Source organism: Colias eurytheme, chromosome 10, assembly GCF_061535395.1.
Source record: "Colias eurytheme isolate Ceu_HAF_F1 chromosome 10, ilColEury1 Martin Lab GWU primary, whole genome shotgun sequence".
In the NCBI taxonomy this organism is placed as follows: domain Eukaryota; kingdom Metazoa; phylum Arthropoda; class Insecta; order Lepidoptera; family Pieridae; genus Colias; species Colias eurytheme.
The window spans coordinates 8,241,230-8,267,544 of NC_142989.1; the positions used below are offsets into that span (position 1 = coordinate 8,241,230).

General features: G+C 32.4%; 1 protein-coding gene across 1 annotated transcript; it reads right to left on the reverse strand.

Moving 5' to 3' along the window:
• Nucleotides 1-1,792: 1,792 nt before the first annotated feature.
• LOC149905317 (uncharacterized) lies at nucleotides 1,793-25,006 on the reverse strand. Its single transcript, XM_090106055.1, has 7 exons — nucleotides 24,730-25,006; nucleotides 16,385-16,542; nucleotides 15,332-15,500; nucleotides 14,756-14,987; nucleotides 12,925-13,065; nucleotides 2,753-3,497; nucleotides 1,793-2,432 (listed from the first exon to the last, which is right to left on the reverse strand). Exons 1-6 carry the CDS (start codon nucleotides 24,751-24,753, stop codon nucleotides 2,776-2,778), a joined length of 1,446 nt encoding a protein of 481 aa, XP_089962181.1. The 5' UTR covers nucleotides 24,754-25,006; the 3' UTR covers nucleotides 1,793-2,432; nucleotides 2,753-2,775.
• Between the last annotated feature and the right edge of the window lie 1,309 nt (nucleotides 25,007-26,315).

A 26,315-nucleotide genomic window follows, 5' to 3' on the forward strand; every position in this document is an offset into this window, starting at 1 on the left:
AAATGAATCGCAAAATGTGTTGGTAAGCGCATAACTCGAGAACGGCTGAACCGATTTCGATAATTCTTTTTTTATTATATTCCTTGAAGTACGAGGATGGTTTTTATGTAGAGAAAACGTAAATATTACGTACCACGGGCGAAGCCGGGGCGGACCGCTAGTCTTATATATAAAAATGAATCGCAAAATGTGTTGGTAAGCGCATAACTCGAGAACGGCTGAACCGATTTCGATAATTCTTTTTTTATTATATTCCTTGAAGTACGAGGATGGTTTTTATGTAGAGAAAACGTAAATACGTACCACGGGCGAAGCCGGGGCGGACCGCTAGTTGGTTAATAAAAAATCAAAAGGGTTCATATCAGATTGAGATTAAACAAGACTATAATAATCTGCGTCGAATCTTTATATATTCTATAATAATATACACAGTGTCACATGGTAAATTGTTGTATAGAAAACGTACGATATAAGAAAAACGCATGTACGCAAATTGCATGATGATTGATGGCTGGCTCGATATCATTTGCCTCAGTATCTACTAACGTTTTTGTTCTTTTCAAAACTTATTTTTATGATTACCTATACAAATAATAAACTTTATTTTATTTTATGTAGGTAAACTAGTTTCTACTTCTTTTATGATTATGCAAAAATTTAAGGTTTTGTAAATTTTGGAAAAAATATAACAAGTGTATTTAACGTCATGAAACTTAGAAGCGACCTCTGGTGTTAATCTAGTGAATGATGCATATTATACATGAGTTGTAGCGTGCACTTACTTTCTATTTTCGCTCATATTATAGAAATTTGAACCACGGGCGATAGATGGCTCTATTTATATTACATTGCATTAAAAAAAATTAAAAAACATTAAGGGCTTTTTTTTGTAAGCATTTCTATTTTAATTATATCTGCGTAGTAAAAAAAAATCGTGTGTGCTGAGTAGGAGTTTCACTTCAAAAATATATTCAACTCATGGTACCTTCATTCATTTTATCGTCTTCTAGCTTTCCACTCGCGTATTCAAAAGGAAAACGCGCATACGTATACCATTTCCGTGGGATTACCGATATAAAACCTTTCCTATGTCCTTTCTCAGGGTCTAAAGATTGTCTGTGCTAAATTTCATCAAAATCGGTTAAGAGGTTTATGCGTGAAAACAATACATACATACATAATTACATAATTACAAACTTTTCCTCTTTATATAGACTAGCTGCGCCCTGAAGTTTTTCCCGCATTGCTCTGCTGACTGCTCCTGTTGGTCTTAGCGTGATATTTTTGGCGGACACTTATAGCATTAGCACAAATAATAATACTAATTTTATTGCGAATTGTGGTACATACCACGGGCGAAGCCGGTTAATAAAGCTCCTAATAATTCGAGGAATATGTTATTGCCCCGATTTTAATTTTCTTTCAGTGTTGGACTAAGACCAAGAGGAGCGGAGCAATGCGGGTAAAACTGCGGGGCACAGCTAGTTGTTCATAAAGGTCCTAATAATTTTAGGAATATGTTATTGAAATCGGATCATTCCGACTATTCTAGAAAATTTAGGTTCCTATTAATATTCTTGAGATATTTAGATCTAGAGTAGGTATTTGTACAGTAAAAAATGCAATAGACAGGAATTTTAAATTCATTAGTTATTTATCAAAGGAAATATTGGTTCATTAATACATACCTACTTTGTTTGACAGAAAAAATATTGTTAACTTAATAATTAGAGATATAGGAGAGGTGCAAAGAAACAAAATAATATTTTTCACACTTGTATTTATTTACAAATTACAATTCATTAAAATAGAATGAGTCTTGAGCAAAAAATATTTACAATGTCATTATAGCGTTAATTTACAAAGATTTAATTTTGTTATACAGTAAAAATAATAATAAATACTGTTTTATAAATAGGCCAAAAGATTGAATCTGACAGTGAAAGCTTTATAGATATTAATAAATATTTAAACACACACCTAACAGTTAACTTATACGTAACTTCTCTAATTAACCTAATTCATAATTTATATAATCAATCTATTTGTAATTAATCATTAGAAATTACAATCGTTTTTGGCTAACTCTCCTAAGTTTATACACAGTTTGTGGGTAATTCCATACTTTCATAACACATCTAAATATCACTTTTCTATAGAGAGAAATGTAAGCGACGGAGTCTGTCTTATTGTGGTAAAAAATGTATAATACAAAACCATTGTTATTATCAATCATTATTATAAGTCTTGCAAAAGTGTATTCAGTCATTAATAATTTCTACGAATGAATTATCAAACAGACAAATCATTACTACAGAAATTATATGACTTTATACCACTTTACATTAAAAATCAAAGGCGACGAGATTGTTAAAATTGATAATTTTGCAAATGTTCGCCACCCAGCTGCACTGTATTATATCCAGGAATTTCTGTAAATAGATAAAAATAAAACATATAAGTAAACATACAAATATTTATAATTTATTTGCACTGCATATTATGTGTTCAATGAGTTTGGGAAGAAAGAAAAAAAAAGTGTCTTTTAACTTTTAAAATATGAAGATACGACAATACTGTGGAAAAGGTGTCGTACAATAGTGGTATTGAAGAAGAAATATCTTAGTGCGTAGTAATCATGTATTAATAGATAGATCATTACGCATTTACTGTATTATTATATCTAAGTGCTGTGAAAAATGTTAAACCTGGAAGACAGAAGATATCAGTCACTCGTCAAGTCAAAACATACCTCAGTCAGTCAACAGTCATATGTCAAACTTGAACAATCTTGTTCCCTCGCAGTATGAATTTTGTGTCCTTCTTCCTTCTGGTGTTCCCGTCAGTCGTGTTCGGTTTTGTAGTAGTCGTAGTAGTAGTAGTTGTAGTCGTAGTGGTAGTAGTCAAAGGATCGTCGTCAGGAAGTAATTCAGCGGGAAGGACACCGATTTCATTGTCGCTTATCACGGGAGTGGGAAGAAATGGAATCTGGCCTTTCCTCAACATATCAACATAATTCTTATTAAACTTAGGAAGCACTTCGGCTGATCTTTGGTTTTCGTTTAAATACGCTTGAACTTTATCGAGATTTTTATTTATTTTTTGTATTTTCTCTGGAGTCAGGCGTTCGTGTTTATGGAAGGTGGGGATTGCGGATTTCTTTGATGATGCTCTACTATAAGGATGGGGAGATCGAGGATCATAATCTGAATAGGTTTCGATCATGGCGGGTTCGCCGTAAGAGTCGACTGCTCCCCACGTCATGGGCCTGAAAGGGGGAGCGGGGTGAGGTGGAGGAGGTTCTTGGTGTGTGATGTAAGACTCGGAATGTGGAGCGGCGGAGGAGAAGACGCCCTTTATGGCGGAATATACGCTGTTTATAATGGAAGGTGGTGATTCAAGGTGCGTGTATCCCGAGTGGCCCTCGCTGGTGGCGGCGTGCTCGAGCGGGGTCAGTATTACAACACCGGCGTGCACTCCGCTCAGTTTTCCATGTCCTGTCTCAAAAATATGTTTGTAAGTTACGTCAATAGTCACCTGAGTTGCGTAAGGATGCTAAGTATTCCTCCTTTCTAAAATTGATGTTATTAATGCATATGACAAAATATGAACGAACTATAATAATTATGACTAGCCATTAAATTTGATATATGTTCAGAAAATATCTGTGCAATTTCATGTTTTGACATAGATTTGGATGCCACCAAGGATGCCACTATTACCTAACATAAATTGCATCAATGCGTCATTTTGCATCTAGAGTTCGTAAATTGTAATTGTTTTGTCGCGTCAAACAGTACTACAAGATAAATATTGATAATTATAAATTAATAAGTATATACTTTAGGACAAATGCTATTCATGGAGGTTCTCTTATTTTTGTACATAATAGTTTAAAATGCAAGGAACGAACTGACATTGTTAGCCTTTCTGTAGAACGCACCATTGAACTGTCCTGTGTTGAGCTTGAGCGTTACATTATTGTTTGCGTATACAGACCTCCTTCCAGTGACTATAATTTGTTTGAGACAGTCATGGAAGAAATATTAAAGCGTTTAGGCAGGAGCAAAAAGAAGGTAATAGTATGTGGTGATTTTAATATTGATTTACTTTCACACACACAAACGGCAACACAAATAGTTAATTTGTTTCATTCATTTAATCTGTATAAACTTTTTGATGAGCCCACACGAATAACACCTACTTCTGCAACTTGTATTGATAATATATACTGTGATTGCAAATGTTTAGAAAAATATATTCTCAACACGCTAACTTCGGATCACTGTGGCCAGAAAGTAGTTTTTGAATGGGATTGCATACCTACATTTAAAAGAATTAATGTTAGGCCTATAACTAGAAAAGGCATTCATACATTTAGAAATAATATTGATAATAAACTACCTGACCTGAATAATCAATCCTTTCTTAAAAATCCTTGTGAAATGTTTACAAATCTTTTTAAGTTCATTCATAGTGAATATGAAAAAATATTTAAAATTAAATCTTTAACTATTACCAAGGATTTACCATTCAGCCAATGGGCAACTCCTAGTATACACAGATGCAGGAACGTTCTTTACGAGTTATATGGTATGAAACAATATAACAAAGACTTGTCATTTCTTATAGCATCTACAGACGCTCCGATTTGGTTGGTGCCAACCATCCGACCACGACCAAATCGGAAAGTGTAGAGAGCGGTCGGTCCGACATAATTATTATTAATATTGGTTTGACGTGGTCGGATGTGCCGGCGATACCGACCAAACCAACTTCCTATCCGATCCAACCAAATTGGAACGTCTGGAAGCTTTGTTCCGACCAAATCGGCTCATTCCATAGAGTAATATAGGTAATTGGCTCATTCACATTCGCAACGCCGCCGGTGTAGGACGTCAACATGAACGCCGAGGGAGTTACGGTCACCGAACGTGACATATTAATAAAATTGCTGGAACTATATAAAGACTTTCCCTGTTTGTGGGACTTAAGTAACAAAGATTACGCAAATAGAGATGCCAGAAATCAAGCGTATTTTATTATGTTAGAAGTATTAAAAAACATTGACAGTGCGGCTACATTAAAAACCTTAAAAAATAAGTTGTAAGAGCCGCATATGACTGTAATTTTCTCTATTTCTATAGTAGAATTTAGCCCATTCTCTTCGTACTATGGTCAACTGACATATTACTCTATGGTCAACTGACAGCTGGAAGGCCAACCGTCGGACAATCTGTAGCAATGTTGGAATGGTTGCCTTGTCGGTTCCGATATGGTTGGCACCAACCAAATCGGAGCGTCTGTAGATACATTTAGTTATGTTAGAAATTATTCAAAAACATTTAAAAAAGTTTGTTTCACTGCCAAGAGTTTGTATATCAGAGACAAAATACGCAACTCTGACAATAAAGTTAAAACGGTTTGGACAATTATTAATGGTGAATTGGGCAAAATCCGATCAAACGATAGTACCATAAAACTTGTCAACTCTGGTAGGGTCATTGACAAAAGTGCTGATGTTGCGCTTGCTTTTGAAGATTTCTTTAGTAGTGTCCCTGCTAGTTTAACTAAGAATTTAAATTCGTCTTCAGCGCTTGCAGAGTCTTTATTGAGGGATCACGTTGCTGAGTGTAACAAATTATTTGAATTGCGACACGTGACTGCTGATGAAATTGTTAAAACCTTTAAAACATTAAATTTAAAAAAAACCTGTGATCTCTGGGGTATGTCTGTAAATTTAGTAAATAATATCATAGAAAACATTGCCAATCAACTAGCGTTTATATTTAATCAGTGTTGCGACTGTGGTATATTCCCTGATTTACTAAAGTTTAGCAAAGTTATTCCTTTATTTAAAAGTGGTGACCAAGAAGACAGTAATAACTATAGGCCAATTTCCATATTACCAACTTTGAGCAAAGTCTTCGAGAAACTAATTTTAAACCAATTAAATAGTCATTTTGCAACAAATGGTTTACTGCACGCCAAACAGTATGGTTTCACAAAGGGGCGCTCTACAACTGATGCCGGAGTAGCTCTTTTGTCACATATATACAAAGCATGGGAAAATTCAAAGAATGCTTTGGGGATATTCTGCGACCTTTCTAAGGCTTTCGACTGTGTAGAACATTCCACTCTATTACGGAAACTAAATTTTTATGGTATCAAAGGTTTAGCTCAGGATCTCATAGCTTCATATCTTCAGAACAGGGTACAAACCGTTGTCGTTAATGGAGAGAAATCTCGCGGTGCGCCGATTAACATAGGTGTTCCGCAGGGATCTATCTTAGGACCGTTTTTGTTCTTAGTGTATATTAATGACCTACCTTATTATTTGCAGGATATGTGTGAAATAGTACTGTTTGCAGATGACACCTCATTAATTTTTAATGTGGATAGACATGACACAAATGTTGACGAAGTAAACTCTGGTCTTTTACGCATATCCAATTGGTTTAATGCTAATAATTTACTATTAAATACAAAAAAAACAAATTGTGTAGAATTTATCCTCCCAAATGTAAAAAAGGTGAAAAGGAATATTATTTTAAACGGGGAGGTATTATACCCTGTGGAATCGACTGTTTTTCTTGGTTTGACATTAGATGAGAAGCTTCAATGGGGGGCCCATGTTACCACCACCGCTGCTAAGCTCAGCTCAGCTGCATATGCAGTTAGAAGAATAAGGCATCTCACCGATGAAGAAACGGCTAGATTGGTTTACTTTAGCTACTTTCATAGCATAATGTCCTATGGAATTCTGCTATGGGGCAGGGCTGCAGATATAGAAACTATATTTATATTACAGAAAAGAGCCATACGCTCTGTATATAATTTGCGTGCTCGAGACTCACTAAGAGATCTCTTTAAGAATACTGGTATCCTTACTGTACCGTCGCAGTATATATTTAATAATATTTTATATGTACATAATAACGCTTACTTACACACAAAAGTAGGAGATAGACATTGTTATGACACAAGAAACAGAAATAAAATTGAAATGCCATTATTCTAGGCTAGCTAAAGTTAAAAATTCATTTATGGGCCAAGGTATACGCTTTTACAACAGAATTCCTCATAATATTAAAGAGTTAAGTAGTTCTAAATTTAAATCTTATATAAAAAATGTACTTGTCAAGAGAGCCTATTACAGTATTAAGGAATATATGGAAGATAAAAACCCATGGAGGGTTGTCGCGTAAAAACCACAGGACAGTTCTTTGGCATATTATGATAATATAATATTATGATATTATTACATATGTAATTTGTAAAATTGTAAATCTGACATGATTAAAAAGAGCAACTATGGAGTTTCTTGCCGATTCTTCTCCGTAGATACTGCTTTCCGAATCGGTGGTAAATGTTAAAATATGTACTTAATGACGTTTCAAAAGTGCTTCTAGAAGAAGTCTAATTGAATAAATAAATGTTTGAGTTTGAGTTTAAGAATGAAAAGGAAATCGTAGCGGCTAAAAAATTTGTCAAAAACGGATCCGCAACCTGACCCAACAAAAGATGAGAATATCAGCCGAGTGTAATGACCTAGTCTCAATTTATTTTGGATCGAAACCTTTCACGAGCGTCGCTACACTGTCTGTTACGTAATCGTCAGTCCTGTAACAAAAGTAGGTGATACTTGATAGTAATAATACCTCTTTAGCGATACCTCGTTCAAGTATTAAGTCGACCGTGTCGCATTATACATAGTAGCGTTTCAATCAGTTTGGCAAATGTTTTAAGGAGGTCAATGATGATTGATGAGTATGTAATATGACGTATCGTTTGTATTTGGGACATATTGATTCGTAAGCTATGCATAATGCAGTCATCAGTTATATAACTTTCGATTTCAAATGATAGAGCATGTATCAAAATTTCCTACTATTTTTGAGGGTTTGAATTTTATTTATTATTTAATTATAGCTCCTGAATTGACTGGTTTTGTTTCTGGATGTATTATAAAATAAATTATTGTGGCGTAGAAAATAAATTAAATTAATGAAAGTCAATTAGTTAATGCAAGTAAAGAAATTTTCGGTTAATAACATAAGTGATTCCACATATTTCACTAACTATTTTACGACATCATGCAATCTATGAAGGCACTTATCAAAGGAAAATTTCAAAACCTAAAAGTAACACTAATTTTCAATGTAACAGGAAGTTTTGAAACGATTTTAGACTTTAAAATGTATGTACATATGAAACTAATTATGTGTTATATGTATGTATTCCAGACCTTACAACATCCTGTACTAATGCATTATTATAATTTATAATCGTTGTGAGGTAACTTAATATGAGTTTAGCCTACTTGCACGTGAAAATTCCAATTTCTCTGGAGATAATTATTATCTTCCACGAAGTGATTTATTGATCACGGTAGCTAAGTATAGATAATTACGTAACTATAAATAACTTTTCATTTATTACCTAATATATAAATATGAGCTAGTAATATCTCACATGACTCTACTATTTTTATACTACTTAGCTTGACAAGTATGCAGCCTTATGAAAGCAACTTTTTTCGTTTTCGTAACAAATACTACCGAACCGAAACACAAACTATTTACATGTCTGTCAAGAAGCTTAACCATTGTAACAGTCACATTATACATACACAGTAATATTTATTGTGCAATCTCATTATATATTCGTACGAAAAGAAAATTTCAAGATGTGATAAATTGTATAACACTGTACGTCACTTTTAGCATCTTTATCATTCATGTAGACCTATTACGGCATCCCAGTTATTTCCTTCGTGAAAGGGCTTGGTTAAGAATTTATAATAACAGTATAAGTTGTAGCTTACATCATTTCATGATATTAATATCTGGAAAAAATGTCTAATTGACTCTACTTTTCGCATTGGTTGCGTAATATAAGGTAAGTGGTTCAATTGACATTCCTGCATTTCTTGGTAAAAAAAAAATAATTAACGCATATGGAATTGTTTTTACAGAACTCTAAGTTACTTTTACCACGTTACTTAATAGGAATAAATTGACCTGCCATGTGTTTGTTGCGTATAAATATTTTATATTATGATATATAACAATTTCATTATTTTAATTAGAGGAAGGTATCTCTACTTTTATTTAATTTTTAAATTACCGAAAGTATTTCGGTAGTTTAAAAATTAAATGACAGCTACTTATTCTCTAAAGACCAATACTTTTTTAATTATCTACTATAGGTTTACACAAAATTCACTATATTGAAGTTAATGTAATGATGTGAATAATAATGATAAATAATTATAAAAACAATATCAAAGTGTGCTACACAAGAAAAACACCGGAAACGGAAAAGCTCTCAAACTCCACATACGGCAATCGATTGAACTCATTCCTATACAATAACGGGTTACGTTCAGAAATCAGATTTAAACTTGTGAACTTGTATGACATAATATACTTTCACTGAGGGTAACAAACGCGTTCTATTTGCGATACACACCCTGATTTATACCGCTAGCGAAAGTAGGAAGACAGTTTTCAGTTTATTAAATCACTTCTATTATGTAATGCAGGTCTAAAGCTGGAATTCAATAGATTAAAGGGCGATTAATAACAACATAACTAACGTTATTAGGTTCAGTGCTTTATATAACTTCTCTTATAAGCAACTATGTAAAGGTAAAATTGTATAAAATGATTTTGATGAGATACCCATAAATGCACAGGTGGATAGTTTAACCTCACGTTATTTAATTGGAAGAGAAAGGTAAAAACACAAAAGATTATATGATTCGTTTCTTGGAGACTTAACAATAACATGTCTTCATCACAACGAAAGAAGAAGCAATACTTTGCAAATGATTACTGAAGATGTTGAAAATATACAAATTGAATAGATATTGAATTTACAACAATACTGAAATACGCGATAGGAAACATCTTATGTAAACAAATAAATGAATACAGCACATTAAGTAACCATTTAACAGTTATTTACTAGATACGTGTTGGTGCTGATGAATTTAAATATTTATATAAGGTTCAAAAAACTTTAACTGAAACTATACGTAGTTTGATCGAACTACGTAAATTTAGTAGGTACGCTAAATTTACGTAGTTCGATCAAATGAAGGAAACAACTATTATGTTTAGTTGCTTGATAACATAGGTATTGATTAGATAGTAGATTTAGAAAATCATCTTTATATTATAATCTTTAGAACTATTGGATATAGATCGTCTTCCCACATATAATTTCGATATATATTGAGATCATGTGCATAGTTTGTTCTACTTATTTGTTTTTAAAAATCCAGGTTCTTTCCCTCCAAAATACATTACAGATTCACAAATTGTTTTAAAAGTCTATGGACAGTTCGTTGAACGTTAATGTGTATGCCAACTATTGTTTATGGTGTAAAAGTGAAAGCGGTTATGCAAATGATGTAAAGTCACAATTTGGCAGCTTGCTGGTCAAAATGCTATTTGAATATTTTAAAGATACGTGAACGAACATAAATATTATAATAATAAAATACTTATAAATAAAAAAAGTAAATAGAATATAGTGAAGTACCTACATAATTGTGACACTCTATAATCTACTGTAACAACTTTTCTCTAAACAAAATTATATCATAAATTTTTATTTTCCATTCTAATCTTATTAGTGGCGTGGTCGTCAATCTTTTGTTTTTAATAATTGGTAATAAACATGTAATAAATAATAATGTTAAGTCTAAGTTTGTATGAAAACAAATGAAGTGTTTGCGAAGTAGATACAATTTTATAGTTTCTAAATAAAGAATTAATGAAATGTGTGGTGAATTAAGTTAATAAAATATATTAAATGTGATCGATAGAAAGACTAAAAATCTTGTAGTGTATAGGAACACAGGTGAATAACAAAGCCGTGCTTTTGAGTCACACTATAATTGTACCTTACCAAAAGGAATTTAATAAATCGTAATATCGATATAATAATTCCGGTGATGGTTGTGGCATCGGTTTCTGTGTAACCACGTCAACTACTGACGACATCACTATTAGTTCTGAAAAATATAATCATTGTATGAAATTATGGATTGTGGTGTAGACTGCGTTGAGTTGTTGTGTCTTCTTTGTGTCTTGCTCTACATATGTATATAGATATAAAAACATTACCACTTTCTTTGTACTGACTGAAATCAATTACCAAAAATACTTCCTTATCAATCAGAAATAGTAATAAAAATAATGGATATGTAATAATGTATAAAAGTTTAGCTGTTTCATAAAATATATAGGTAGTCAATTCATTGTATTACTGTTAAGTAATGTATCGTTGTATACGGATATGACTGTATCGAAAAATATGTAAATACGAATTCTCATATTTGTGTCGTTTTTGCAATCGTTACATAAGTGGATGATGTGTTGGAAAGTTGTGTAATTTTTCATACTTTTAGTTCCGGTGCTCGACCTTTACCCCGAATGTGTGTTCCACTAAACTTTTAATGTTAATTAACAGATAATTTTATATTTTTTAGGTCGAATTTAATATCAATTTTAACTACCTACTAGAAAGTAAAGCTTTTCGTTACCTACATATTGACATTAAGCGATATTCAGTTAAATTTAGGAATAATTAAGCGTATTTTTGGATGTATTTTTACATCTCTAATATAAAAATGAATCCCAAAATGTGTTGGTAAGCGCATAACTTGAGAACGGCTGAACCGATTTCGATAATTCTTTTTTTATTATATTCCTTGAAGTACGAGGATGGTTCTTATGTAGAGAAAACGTAAATATGTACCACGGGCGAAGCCGGGGCGTACCGCTAGTATAACAATAAAATTTGTTTAATTCCTTATTACTTCTTAGCCCCTTAATGCCCCAGAAGAAAAGTTAGCACGTAACATAAGAATCTAATATAAATACTTGGTATTTTCCATTCTTTTTAAATATTCATTCAGAACGATATTTTAAAGGTATTACTGTAGTGCTATTCTTGGCTAAGAGTGGTTTCTTTTAAGCGCGTCACACACGGTGAAGATTTTATCTTAAGATACTGTTATATTTTATATTACAGTATCTTAACGCATCCGGTATCAGCGTTTGGACCATCATTTTTCTTTTTGTCATTGCGTACTAAGACTCCTGTAGAACCGCCATCCTGTTACAAATGACCCACAAAATTTCGCGTCATTTGTAACAGGATGGCGGTTCTACAGGGGTGGGTGGTACGCAATGACAAAAAGAAAAATGATGGTCCGAACGCTGATACCGGATGCGTTAAGATACTGTAATATAAAATATAACATTATCTTAAGATAAAATATTATAGTATCTTCACCGTGTGTGACGCGCTTTAGTGTAATGCAACTTTTTATCATAGTAAGTGTTTAAAGTAGGTCTTATTCAAATTAAGACATTTTTCTTGTTTCATTTTATAAGTTGCTGTAGAGCAAGTGGGGAATTTTATGTGAAACTTGTTTTAATATTACCTATGTTGTATGTTACGTATCATTCATTATGACTGTTTTTATACCAGCAACATATTATCTGTGTATAAATCTATGCCAAAACATGAAACGAAACAAGTAAGCTGAACAGTGTAAAATTATGTACCTACCTATACGACAGTTTGCGATATAATTTATAGATTAGCGTGCTTACTGAAGCACGTCTAAATTTCGCCCTATGTAGGCATATTATTTTCATAAGTTTTTACATCTATCAGAAGCAGTTTTTAGTATTAGTCTATAGAATCTAGTTTTATCTATTCTATTCAAAGTAAATGAACTAACAACTAACTTTTAATTAAAAAACCTTCAAATTTCCCAATTCACAAGTCACGCAAACAAATATTTTGAATAAACATTCCTAAATTTCAGCTACCATCCACACAAACAAAAAAATTGAATTTGATTTTAATTTGAATTTTAATTAGAATTATAATTCTCACCGTCCAAATGCGCGGGATACTTGTGCGCGGCGAATCCCGTGGGCGCGGCCTGTACGTAGTGCGCGGGCGCGGTCGGCGCGCCGTACGAGCTTGGTGCGTACTCTATGTGGCTGGTTGGTGGCGGACCGTACACTGCGGTCGCTGGAAACGGGATGTGGATCTTTAGAACCCGTGTTTGTTTTATGGATGCGGTATTTAGGGAAAGCCTAACAAATGACATTATAAACGGCGCGGACCGTATTCGCGGGTTCTACAAGAGGGGAATGTAATTTAAGGCAGAAAGGAGATGTGAGAATTTTAACCATTTTTAACCTAATAAAAAGAATAATAATTGCTCTGTTGCCACTGTGGAGGTGGGAGGATTAAATAAACATTCAATTTGCGTAGCGCTGTACTCTAAATAGCCGGTTGGTGGTGGACCGTATACTGTTGGCTACTGGAACTGGGAATGCATAATTTAGGGAATGATATTTAGCAGTTAAGTCCAAGTAAAAGTATTATAATAGTTAAGTTACTACTGAACATACGCGAGGGTTCAATAAACATTCAAATTTGTGTAGCACTGTACTCTAAAATAAATTTAAGCTCCATATTTATAAATTGATCGTATATAGCATAATATATTGTAATGTATTTATATTACGTATACGAATAAATTTGATCATTGATCCTTTATTGATGCAATATCCTGACCGAGTAAAAAAACAACTCCAAAGCCAAAAACATTACGTAAAACCTATAAAATTATTACTAAAAAATAAACTAAAATATCGCCATGATCTTGCATAAGGTACCCACTTTAAGCTTGTGAATTGAATTCTTTATAAAGATTACAATGAGAACGGACACTATGACAATCTACTGTGAATTACCTTTGTGCTCTTCCAGATGTCAGAGGCTAGACTGTGCAATTTTCTCACATCAAATCTTTTGAAATGCAAATCATAGGAAAATCCGAATAATAGAATAGTACTTGCAAAACATTTCTGAAGTGGTTTATGTACCTACTACAAATTATGTAATGCGTGGATAAAACGAGATCTATGGAATCTCATGAAAATTTCGTTTTATACGATGTAAGCTCTGAATTACATAACATTTATAGGTCTGCGTAATATTATATATTTCAAGTTAAAATCCTGTTCCCTAACCACACTAGATTTGTTATTGTTGCCAGTGTTATTTAAGATATTTATTTATTTTTTATTTTTTTATTTATTATTAATAGAGTATTTAGTTAAATTACAAGAGAAACCATACACATATATCATACATATAGCTATAAGTGGTGACAACAGATGTTATTATAAGAATTAAGACAATAATCTATTCACTGTTATAAAGAATTAATTACAATTATCAAGCTTAGAAAGTAGGAACAAAGTATATAGATACAAATCTTATTTCGTTGTAAAATTTCATAGAAATATAACTGTAGCGGAACATCACGTGAAATTTCTGAATTTCATAATAACGGAAACAACCCAGACTATTTCACACCAAATTTGAATAAACCCAATTCAAATAAAATGAATATTTTAAATCTCTTATTTATTACGCACAGAAATATGTAGTTAATTATATTATCGCAGTTTAAAAATATTATTGTGAAAAAGATCTGTTTTGCAACACTATTAGCAAAAACAATAATAATGGATTAAATTATAGATGGATTAAATTTTGGATATTTGATGGTGGTATAGTACATTTTTACATAGGCAAAGAGTCTGTTAGAATATATTGATCAAGCCGAAAAAGAAACTACTGCACTTTACGAAAATAAAAGCACTCCAAATACTACACAAATCTATAAATATTAGTTGATACTTACAATGCGGCCTCTTTTCGCTCAAAGCAGCAGAACTGACGATCTTCCTTCCCAGGTTGCTGACAGCGTCTCCCTTCGACGAGATCACTTTGCCCAGAGTTGCAGCAAGGGCACCACCTCCCTTTATCAATTGCCCTTTAAGAATAGTGACTCCACCAGTAATTGCCTTGACCGCTTGGAACAGGGTGTAGAGAATCGATTTCTTCAGACCTACGTAGTCGTATTTTTCTTCATGCTGTGATTCAAACAAACATAAGAATCAGTGAGATGAGTAACCTAAAAACTACATAATATTTCGTAACCCAATATTACTTTAAATCTATGGACTTCTAATCTAATACGAATCAAAGAGTGAATTTATTAATTAATTATCTTCCACATTTATCTTACCCATTATTTTCCCACTGCAGGGACAAGGGCTTCCTATGGTGGCATATTTTTTTGATTAGCTTATACTTACTACAAAAATGATTAATAATAATTATTATCCATAAGTATCAAGGTACGTTTCAATCAATATCAAGCAAACGTTATAATTATTATCCATAAATAATTATCAAACAAAAACAATATAACTACCGGTTCATAAGAATATCCAGAGTGTTCGTGGCCTGTTTTGCTGGAAGCTGAGGCGATAAGAGACGCAGCACCGGCTGACGCCTGACCGAGGAGACCGACCTTGCTCTGTATACCTGAAGATGCTTTTGATACAACCGACGTTAATGCCTGCGCTGATGACCGTTTTGTCCTAAAGAAAAAGACTAAATGAATAACTGTAATGATGCTGCTTTACAAAACTTTAAAGATTTAAAGATCATATATTAAATAAAGACACTGTAATTTAGTACAGAGATTAACAGATTATTTCGGTTCGTACCATGCGAGTAGAAAACACAGCTTAATCTTAAGAATTGCAATAATTCATATAAAGTACGTATATATGAGCGTGCCTATATCATCTAACATCAAAGATAACATGATATGCGACAAAGTAAGAACAATGCTAGGGAAAATGATATTATCATAACATCAACAGTGAATAGTGATATATGAGAAATTATAATTACAAAATTGGTATAGAAAAAATACAGCAAGGAAATTTTGGTTTAGTATAATAGGCGATCTTATTACGCTTTAAAATTGTGTGAATTTAGTTTGTGTTCATTCATAATAATGAAAATTAACTATCATAATCATCGTGAGTTTAAAAAAAGATTTTTTGTATTCTTGAATGTCTTAATATTTAAATTCCACAACTTTCACTTCTATATCATATACATTATATCATAATGTTTGCTGTAAATTCTCTTTCTACGTCTTTATAGGTATGCGTCGACGAAAGATTATGTTATTATGAGCATTTAATTGTTATTCAAATAATTATTTTAATTCATTCCTCTTGTACCTATAATTTCTACTCTCTTATAATTAGCTACTTGAAAATGCATTTCTTGTAATATTTGCGAAAATTCTTTGTCAAACGTTTGACAAATTCTGTATCTTCTTTTGCTTATATCATGTTAAATGTCCGTCTGTCATGTAATTTATTTTAATGCCTAAAACTGCTGTTTAATCAGCTCTGACATGAGGATACAACAAAGATGCGAAAGAATAATAGTACTAAGTACTAACCTCATAATTTCTTCAGCAGCGAGACCTTCAGCCAACGCCTCCAATTGCTGTGGTGACATTCGACTGATGGCTGCCATGTCGATGATGTCGAACGTGATGGGCGGGTTCGGGGCTGGAGCACCCATCGTTGTGGCCATGCATGCTATGCATATCCAGACCTGGGAATAAGAGCAGTTTTAGAATCCAAAAAATATATGGCTGTTGAAACCTGAAAAGTGGTTTTAAATCTAGTGTGTATATGAGTTGTTAATTTAGGTGACGTGTGATAAAATACGTTCTCTAAAGTATCCATTGCCTCAACAATTCTAATCACTTTATTAAGAAAGTGAGTGCATTGTCAAGACCATAGTCAAGACGGTCGGTGATTCTCTTAAATCCTGAAATGTCGTTAATTTATTTTGTGTGGAAGGCAAACCAGGCTTAGGAAAATTCGATCATTCATAGAAATGCAGAATTTAGTAAAAGAGGTATAAATATAAGTGTAACTCTATAAATTTAAATTCCTTATGCTCTCCTAAGATAAATAACGGTACTCTTATGATATAACATCAAATCTGAGCCATTTCTTGCATCATAGCAATAAAAAAAAATTGAAATATAGTTTAAGAAGTCAGTAGTGTTTTTCCGAACGCTGAGTGTTGTCCGGTCACGTTCGTTAATGAAAACGAAAGTGCTCTAGCAATCATTGATGCGCGCTGCTATGTCGACATATATTTTGTTTGCGTGTATAACCGTGTGGCGACTATTAGCAACGTATTAATTAATAATAATTCAATAATTGAAGAATTAAGATATACTGTATAACCTAGTGCGTAATATCTATATGTGTATTTGTACAAAAGAGAATATATCACGGCCAACGGTCTGTTTTTAATGTACAAAAATTTAACAAGCTAAAATTACAAAGTTTTTAATTATACATGTACTTAATTAGTTATGTACTTTTTCTTTTGAAAATTCTCCGTGAAATTATTAAATACTGAAAGAATATAGAGTCTTGAAAGTCCTCCTTAATAATTAATACTGTACTTTATCTTTAAAACCAACAGTGACGTCATACACCATCAATTTCCTCCGCGATTTCTGGAAACATCTCCGACGCGCCAAGCCTTGGCAGTGAAAAGCGAAAGTTTTTATGCTCGCGCGCACATTGCATCGATTTCTTCCGTATACCTACATTGCGTATGGCTTTAGTCGTTCATCGGTTTGTGCTAACGAATGGGTTTTACCATTGATTATACTTATTTATAGAAAGTTATCCTGGTCTTTTATTTGCTTATTCATATTTTTATTCATTTGATCGTGATGCGATAAACAAAAAACTTTAACATGTCAGCATATTATTACCGCTCTCTTTTTTATAATAATTATAAAATCGAATTATGGATTAGGTAATTTTAGTTTATATAAATTGAATCAACTAAGTACATAATACTGATAATTAAAAACTTATTCCTCGCTTCCGTGATAAGTAGCAATATCTTCAGACTCCGTTACAATTTAATACGGGAGAAAATTTTTACAACATAAAATAACTGAAATTTCGTTTTCAACTCATACCATGATGAATAAATGCTAATTGAGTGAAAGGATGATCGTTTTAAAATAATTGGGACAGTGGGTCAGTTGTTAATGATTATTATGTGAACGCTTGTGGTTCTCTATAAAAAAACGCATAAACTTATACGATGACTGTTATTATTTACGCAATACCAAAAGTTATGTATATATCTTTGGGGACCAGCTGATATGCATAATATGTAATACAGAGGGGGCGACTCATTTGTAATATCAATGTAACATTCTAAATTAAACCAGATACCTAAATACTTCAAGGAAGTATTCTTTGTGCCTTTTTTAGAAATTTTTATATGGTGCCATGCTATCAGAGATGTAATACATAATGTCTAAGTTATTATCCATTCGTAGACGTGCGTATCGATAGGACTTTGATAATATCTATTCGTCGTTATTTTCATAACGAATGTATCTTCTATCTTTCATCGCGATACATAGGTACAGGGGGAAAAAGTGAGAATCATTAAAATGAAAAGGTTCTATCTAAATTCAGTAATCCAGTTTCAACCGCGTGATCCTATCCTATTATTTATATTTATATCATCAATATATGCTTTATTATCAACACATAGTTACATTTTTATAAAACTATCCTATTAGGTGGTGGATCAGCCAGACGTTACTAAGTAATATCATCATCAACATAAATATTGGATGTCAATAAAACTAAAGGAAATTGCCAATATGTTATCATTTCAACTAAGTTCTCATTACAAAATATACGCTTGCATGGCTCCATTGATTGGCGTCTGTTTGACATTTTTACTGCTGTGTATAGTTTGTTGACATTTCTTATTGAAAGATAGGATTCGGAAAAAAACAATCGCTATATAAAGTTAAACAATATGCAGCTTGTAGTTAAACGAAACAGATTCATTGAACTTAGTTCTTTAAGGATAGACTCCATTTGATGAAAAAAAAATGTTGTGTGGTTTTATGAAACCTCGGTAAAAGTGAAACTGTTCGAACGGTTTCGAACACTGCTTTGTGTAGCGCATGTCGCGTGACGGTCGGCTGCCGAGTAGGTATAAAATATAAAAGCTTGAAAAAGACGCGCATTTCTCAACTCATTTAAAATCAAAGCCAATCTTAGCTACCAAAACTAATAGTTATAGACGTGTAAAATTGTGTAATTTGTTTACGTGCATTTTAAAAACAATATTGAAACGTTGATTCGTTTTGGATGATATTTCGCAAAGTAATTAACAGGTGGAATATTTTGCTATTTTTCAACTTTTTGGCGAAGTCTGTTGAGGTCAGGTTAGGTAAGCATCAAAGATTAAAAAAAATACTTTATGAAGATATTAAGATCATAGATCATAAGTCTAGAAGGTTAATTAATCATATTTTTAAGTCGTTAAAGTGCAACATGGTGAAACAAAAATCGGGGTTAATGAGCTAGCATCTTTGCATATTTATTTTTATAAAAATAACAAAGAGAAATAATTACTTACATGTGTAGACAATTTAACACGTCTTATAAATTATTCGCTACCCACTTTTACGCTCTTTTTAACATGCTGAAGATGTGCTCTACCTTTTAAGTAGTTTTAACAACTTTTAGCAATTGAAAGTACATATATTTTCATAATGCGAGTACGTTATAGGATGTCGAATTTCCGTATTTTTTCCATAAGATAATTAACGGATATATTTATACGCATTGGAAAGGTGAAATATCAATGGAATTAAGTCGTCGACCATACCCTGTTCTGAGAATAATTATTGCTTTTAAACGAGATCCGCTTTCTTTCCTTTTCACGTCCAACCGGTAAGGTCTATGACACTAAATCAAAGGAAACACATGTTAAAGTGAATGGCCAATAATAACCAACATATTTAAAAGAAGGAATATTTACAAATAGCTAACAAATTTTATATAAACAGGAAATCAATGAAATAATATGTTATGACTTAACCTGTATTGGTTAGCCAAAATAATAACCTAATGACACACCCGCTACGAATTTAGAACATGTGGTATTAACATAATACTATGTGGTTATGGAATGTCCGTAATAATAATCGTACAGGATTTCAGTTCTCTTAAATGTCTTAGATAAGGATATAGCCTCAATAAAAAACAAACAGCTAAGATAGAGTCTGTTTCCATTAAAATTATACAATGACCCTAATCTAACTTTTAACTGACCACTTATTAAACATTTCCATTGTTATGTTTCACGTACGTAACATACGACTTCATTAACCTGGAAGTGTTGTATAACACTTGTTTTAAACTGCGTTAGAGATAATATCGTTGCAATTATGCAATTGTAAAAGGATGAACAGCATACGGAAGTCAGCACTCGATGGACGTATTTGGGTAATCGTTAGACGGATTAAACTTAACAACATATTTTGTTCAATCAATTTGCATGACTCTTTAATGAAGATGTATCTCTATAATTTTTATTTTGCCTAAATATCATTCAGACATTCAGACAAATCTTTAATAATTGTTTAATAATGTCTATATTCCAAGTCAAGGAAATTTAAACGCAGATTTCCAATCAAGAAGTTATTTTCGAAGACGTTTTGAACAGTTTGTATTATTGAATGAATGCCAGAATTATATGGCTGTATAACTATTTCATTGATGCGTTAATGACAAAGTTTTATAGTCGTAATACAAGTTTAATTAAGTATTAAAATGTTATTGAACAAAATTACAATCAAATATGCAATAAAAACAATAAACTCCATAACATTAAATCGTTAAATAGAGTTACATTGTTGGTTTATTTATAATGTTAGGGAATATTTCAGTAGAGAAAGTAAAATTATGTCCACACTCTGTCTATATTTATTTACAGCCTGAGCATGAACATAGGTAGATCCTAAGATAGAGAAAAACTTTTTTTCAACTAAACATTTTATCGAAGAGCTTTCAAAAGATGCCTAATTAAAAAAGGAAAGTTGACAAAGTTGAGTTTATTTCTTGAGTAAAGTTTTAAATATATTACTTAGGACCAGACTATAAATAAATATAAACACAGTATCGAAAATCGGGTAAACGTAACCCAATACTAACGGAACAATATTGAATTGTAAGTGTTATTCAATCAATGCCCAGCGGGTTGTGTTACATAAGTAAAGAGAGTGCGTACACCAAATTGCAATTTGTATAATAATATGCATATGTTATTCAGATTCAAAGGGCTTCATAACTATTATCAAAATTGATTCTATGTTAAAGAAATAATTAATATATTTTGACCCTTCATATCTAAAATATCGCCAAATGTAGGTGATTAGCCAACATTGTAAATAATTCAATAAAATCCTGAAGATGCATTAGTAGGAAAATTATTCCATGCTCTAAAAAACATATTGAAATGGTTTAAATACTAAAATGTGCGGAAAGTAAAAGCGATTCACTTTCGTTTGATGTTTATAAGTCACTGACCTTTACGTCTGGGTTGACATATTATGTTGTAAGACTACTATTACCCAGTGCTAACAGAATATAATAATAGTGCAGTTGCACTATATAGGTTAAGTTTTTTTTATACTAGTACTAGCTGCGCTCCGCGGTTTCACCCGCGTGGCTCCGCTTCTGTTGGTCTTAGCGTGATGATATTTGCCTTCCTCGATAAATGGGCTATCCCACACCGAAACAATTTTTCAAATCGGACCAGTACCTAGTTCTTGAGATTAGCGTGCTCAAACAAACAAACTCTTCAGCTTTATATTATTAGCACAATTAGTATAGATACAATTTCTACCAAAGCGCAAGGTAAATAAAGCTCCTCTTCAATAAAAGTTAAATGACCTTTGCAAAGCAGGACTTCAGAACGAAAGTTTAATTCATCGTTGCATGTATGATGCAACAGCAGTGATTAAGGGCTATCTACGTAAATATCTTATTGTAAAATTTATAAGTCTGCAACGCTCATAATATAGTTTTACTGCTTTATTTTTTCTACAGATTGAAAGCTCTCAAATCTATGATTGGTTTTTAAAATGGATATAAAAAATAGGGTATCCTCTAAATCGAAGTTCTGAAAATATATTGCGCCGTCTTTGAGCATAAATTCAGAAGCCTTTATTTTCCAATGATGCAAAACGTCAAAATAACATTTCTCGGTAATCAGTATTTGCTATAAATACTATGGGAAAGGATGAAGTGAATGTTTGTGGTTAAATGTTACAGTCATAGGAAAGTCTTATGTTTTGCGGTCATAATGTTTCGCATAATATGATTAAGATTTCGCAAAATATTTTACATTCACGAGGAGGATAACTTACATAACTATAATATATGTGTTATATAGTACTACGAATTGAAATTTGTTATTTTCCGGACAAGTGGAAATACATTAAAAGCCAATTAAAATTTCTTGTTAACCAGAAAGCTTCCACAATATGACTAGCAAGTACCTACATAAGATATAATAACTGAAACATATTCATTCATACGCTTTTTTTCTAGCCTTCCATCGAACAGGATTTGTAAACAACAAGCTAAACCTTAGGAGAAGATGATTGCTAACAACACTTTTAGCCCAATAGTTACCTAAGCTCGGAAACATAGCATCAAAAATAACACAAGCATTATTATTACCATACAAAAGCGAGGACTTGCAAACCGCAGTAAGCGTGATATTTAGCAAAGATGTGCTCTTTGAACATTCACCGAAACGAGACGAATTACGCAAGGGTGATAGTAATAATAAATCGGTCACTTGTGAACGTCGCACACCCGTATGACCACTGCAACTATTCCATTTAACCTAGTTTTTACGTGTTTTACAAACATATTATCAATTATGCAATCGAGGTGGTGATCTCGGAACTACATAAAATTTAAATTACTGAAATACCGAAATTATTACCTACTCTTTCTAATGTTAGCCTTGAGTTCATTTATATTTTGCTCAGAAGGAGTAAGCTATGGAAATTTCCAAATGGTGTCTGCACGAAAACCTAAATAATATTATAGAAAATAACTCTATCTGTATTTCTCTTCTTCACACCGAAACCACGGATTTGAATGTAATTTGGTATAGATTTGGTTTTGAAACCTAAGAAAGGACATAGGATAGGTTTTATCTCTAAAATCCCACGGGAACGGCACATATTATGCAGTTTTTCCTTTGAATACGCGGGCGAAGCCGCGGGCGAAAAGCTATATATAAGTAGTATAAATCGACATGGGCTCCTGGCAAATTACGAGCAAAAACCATTGAGATAATATTACTACGTATGGAGTAGACACCACGAACAAAATCTGTGCGCCATTTTTTTGCTCTAACTAAGTTTTAAAAATTATTATCTAGTTAGGTACTTAACGATGAAAGTTATTCCATTGCACTTTTCCGTATTATTTGTATTATTTGTGCAATATCGTAACACACACGAAGGCATGTTTGATGCGTTTCACTTTAAAACCATTAAAAAATACCGCTCAACATACGTCACATGACGTATGTTGAGCGGAACATAAGTGATGTAGGCGGTGTCGTCTCCATATTAGTATTATCTCAATGGCAAAAACACGCCCAAATATTCTTCGATTTTACAAAATGCAAGGCTCACTTTACCATGAAATATGTTGGAGAATAGAGCTTTTTATGACAGACCGTCGATGTCTCATGTCCGGAATGTGTATCATCCTCTAAGCGAAATATCTACACCAATTTTTATACATTTTTTACTAAAGAAGGGCTGCATAAAAGTTTTCCTTTTTTGGCTTGTTTCCCTTTGTCCCAATAGATATTATGGTACGATCAACGATGAATGTAACAAGAGAAACTTCATGCTTGATTAATATCTCTACTATATTTTCCATGGCACTCTACCTATTTGTAAAAAATAAATACGAAACCCATTAATAGTGTTATCGAAATAGCATATCTCCTACATAATATTCTTCTATCTATTTCCTGTTTTAGCTATTACGAGCGAATAAATATATAGAAAAGCTCTTAATTTAATTGTTGTATCATAGTATGACTGTATGACTATTTTTTTACTAAAACAATAACTTTTTTTATTACAATTATAACAGTGTTGAAGATTTTTAATTGGCTGCAATGTATTTCCCTAAGCCTAACATGTAGAGAGGAATGAAGAGAATAGCTTCATTATACACTTCACAAGTTTTTATTAGTGATTGTTCTAGTTAGAGAAATAGCTTTCTTTTACTTTTTCCCGTCTGTTGCCAGTAGCTGTATCATATATGCATCATTTAATAACGCATGAGCTTTAATTATGAAGATACCTAATGTTAGTAGTTTTTCTCTTTATTTTCATTAAAACCCTTTCTTCTTCCTAATACTATGAATATGGTATTATTTTTATCATTGTTTTTAAGAGTCTATTTTTTATAATGAATTAGTCGTTTCCTAATAATCTGTGAAAATATTTTTCAGCCCCGACAAAGCTCACGTGGATCCACTAGCTCAAAAAATGCTGCGTGTTGTTCAAATAATGCTGTCGCATCGTCTCAAATTGGATAAAATACGATTTTAGAAATTACGTCGATTTTATGGATATAATATAATGTGTTGTTATCTAAACGTTATTTGTATGCTTCGCCTTAAAATGTAAATTTTGTAGATTTTTTATATCAGATGTTGAGATTCACTATGAATTATGCAAAACAAGAGTGCCAATTTGCTTAAGAAAAGTTCTAATCGCTTCTTCTGCATTATTAATTTGTTATTACAGATTTTCTTTTATTTACCTAAAAGAAATAATCCTCTTCACGGATGGATGCTAAAACAAAAACAACAATAATGCTTTCCATAGCTTTAGCTCACCTTGATATTACGTGTGTTAGTCATCCTGCACCGGCGATGTAACGGGGAAAGTCACTTAGCACAACTATCACTGAACACAGCACAATGTTCAAGTTTGAAAAAGAAAAAAAATAATTTCAAATGCTTTTTTTTTAAGATCTGTCAAAATTTTCAGCTTGTCTATGGATGGGGTTGCCGCCAAATTTGTATTTCGAATGCTAACTTTCACACGCTCAGCAATGCGTTCGTTTTGCGCGCGTTCGCTGTCACTCTCACCGGTCGGCTGTTTGGTTTTTCTTTTTATTTAAACTACAATCCCCGCTCTAAAGATTGGGTATTATCACATAACACTATGTTATCAAACCTTATTCAGGTCATCGGTCAGTATCAGATGACAAATCTTATAATTTTCCGTTGGCGCCTTGTTATGCTTTCTAAGTGCTAACTTTACAACATAATATAGACCTGTATGTAATTAATGTATGTATTAAAATATACATAAAATTAAACCACTACAATTTTAGTAATTGTTGCAAAATAAAGTCCCAATATTTTTTAAAGTTACTTTTTTTCAGAATTTATTGTTTTTTTAGGATACAATATTAGGTTTGCGTTATACCAAGTAAAACTAAATTCAGTGTGGGGTTCTAGGGTTGGAGAAAATTAGTCTTCCCTACACTTGCAAATATTATATCAACTAGTTATTAATACCAACCAATACCAACAGTTCCGTATCGTACAATAAACTAAGGAGAACACAGGTGTCAAGGGTCTTTCTCTTTGCTAAGCAAACGTTTCCTAGTAAATGTACCTGAGGATTATCTTGAGAACATAACGTTTAGTTTCAATATACAGTATTTTACGGTCAATTAATTCCAATTATTTTACAATTTTGATCCATGTCTAAATATATTAAACTCAGGGGTGACTGACTGACTGATATAGTGATCTATCAACACACAACCCAAACCACTGAACCTCAGCACTGAAGGGTTTGAAATTTGGCATGCAGGCAGATATTAGGACGTATGCATCCGCTAAGAAAGGATTTTGATTAATTCTACACCAAAGGAGTTAAAATAAAAAAAAAACTATACATAATTTATAATAACACTTCTTAACGCGAGCGAAGCCACGGGTAAAAGCTAGTTATAATATAATTTCAGAGGCTTGCAGAGCAAATCTCCAAGATTTAATTGCTCATTGGACTAATTAAATTTTACGTAATATTACTTAGTATTAGAATACATAGAGTACCAACCAAAAATGCCTAAATGAATATTTTTATGTAGGACCTATTTTTCCATGTTAAAGAATTTTTTGTTTCAAAACAGTATTTTTTTAAATTTAGTAATGTTCAACATGAGTTATTCCTAATTTAAATTTTAACTTCTTAATTCCATTGGTACGTAATCAAATTTTATTTCCTTATTTGAAACTTATGTAATTATAAAACACACATTTAAGCTTGGGTTGTATCTAATTGGCGATCTTTATATTAAATAAGTAGGTAATATCTTGAATTTTTCATCCATTATCTCGTTGAAATAAAAACAGCGAAAAAAAATGATTACTCCAACAATTCAATTAGTTCCCGAAAGAGGCAT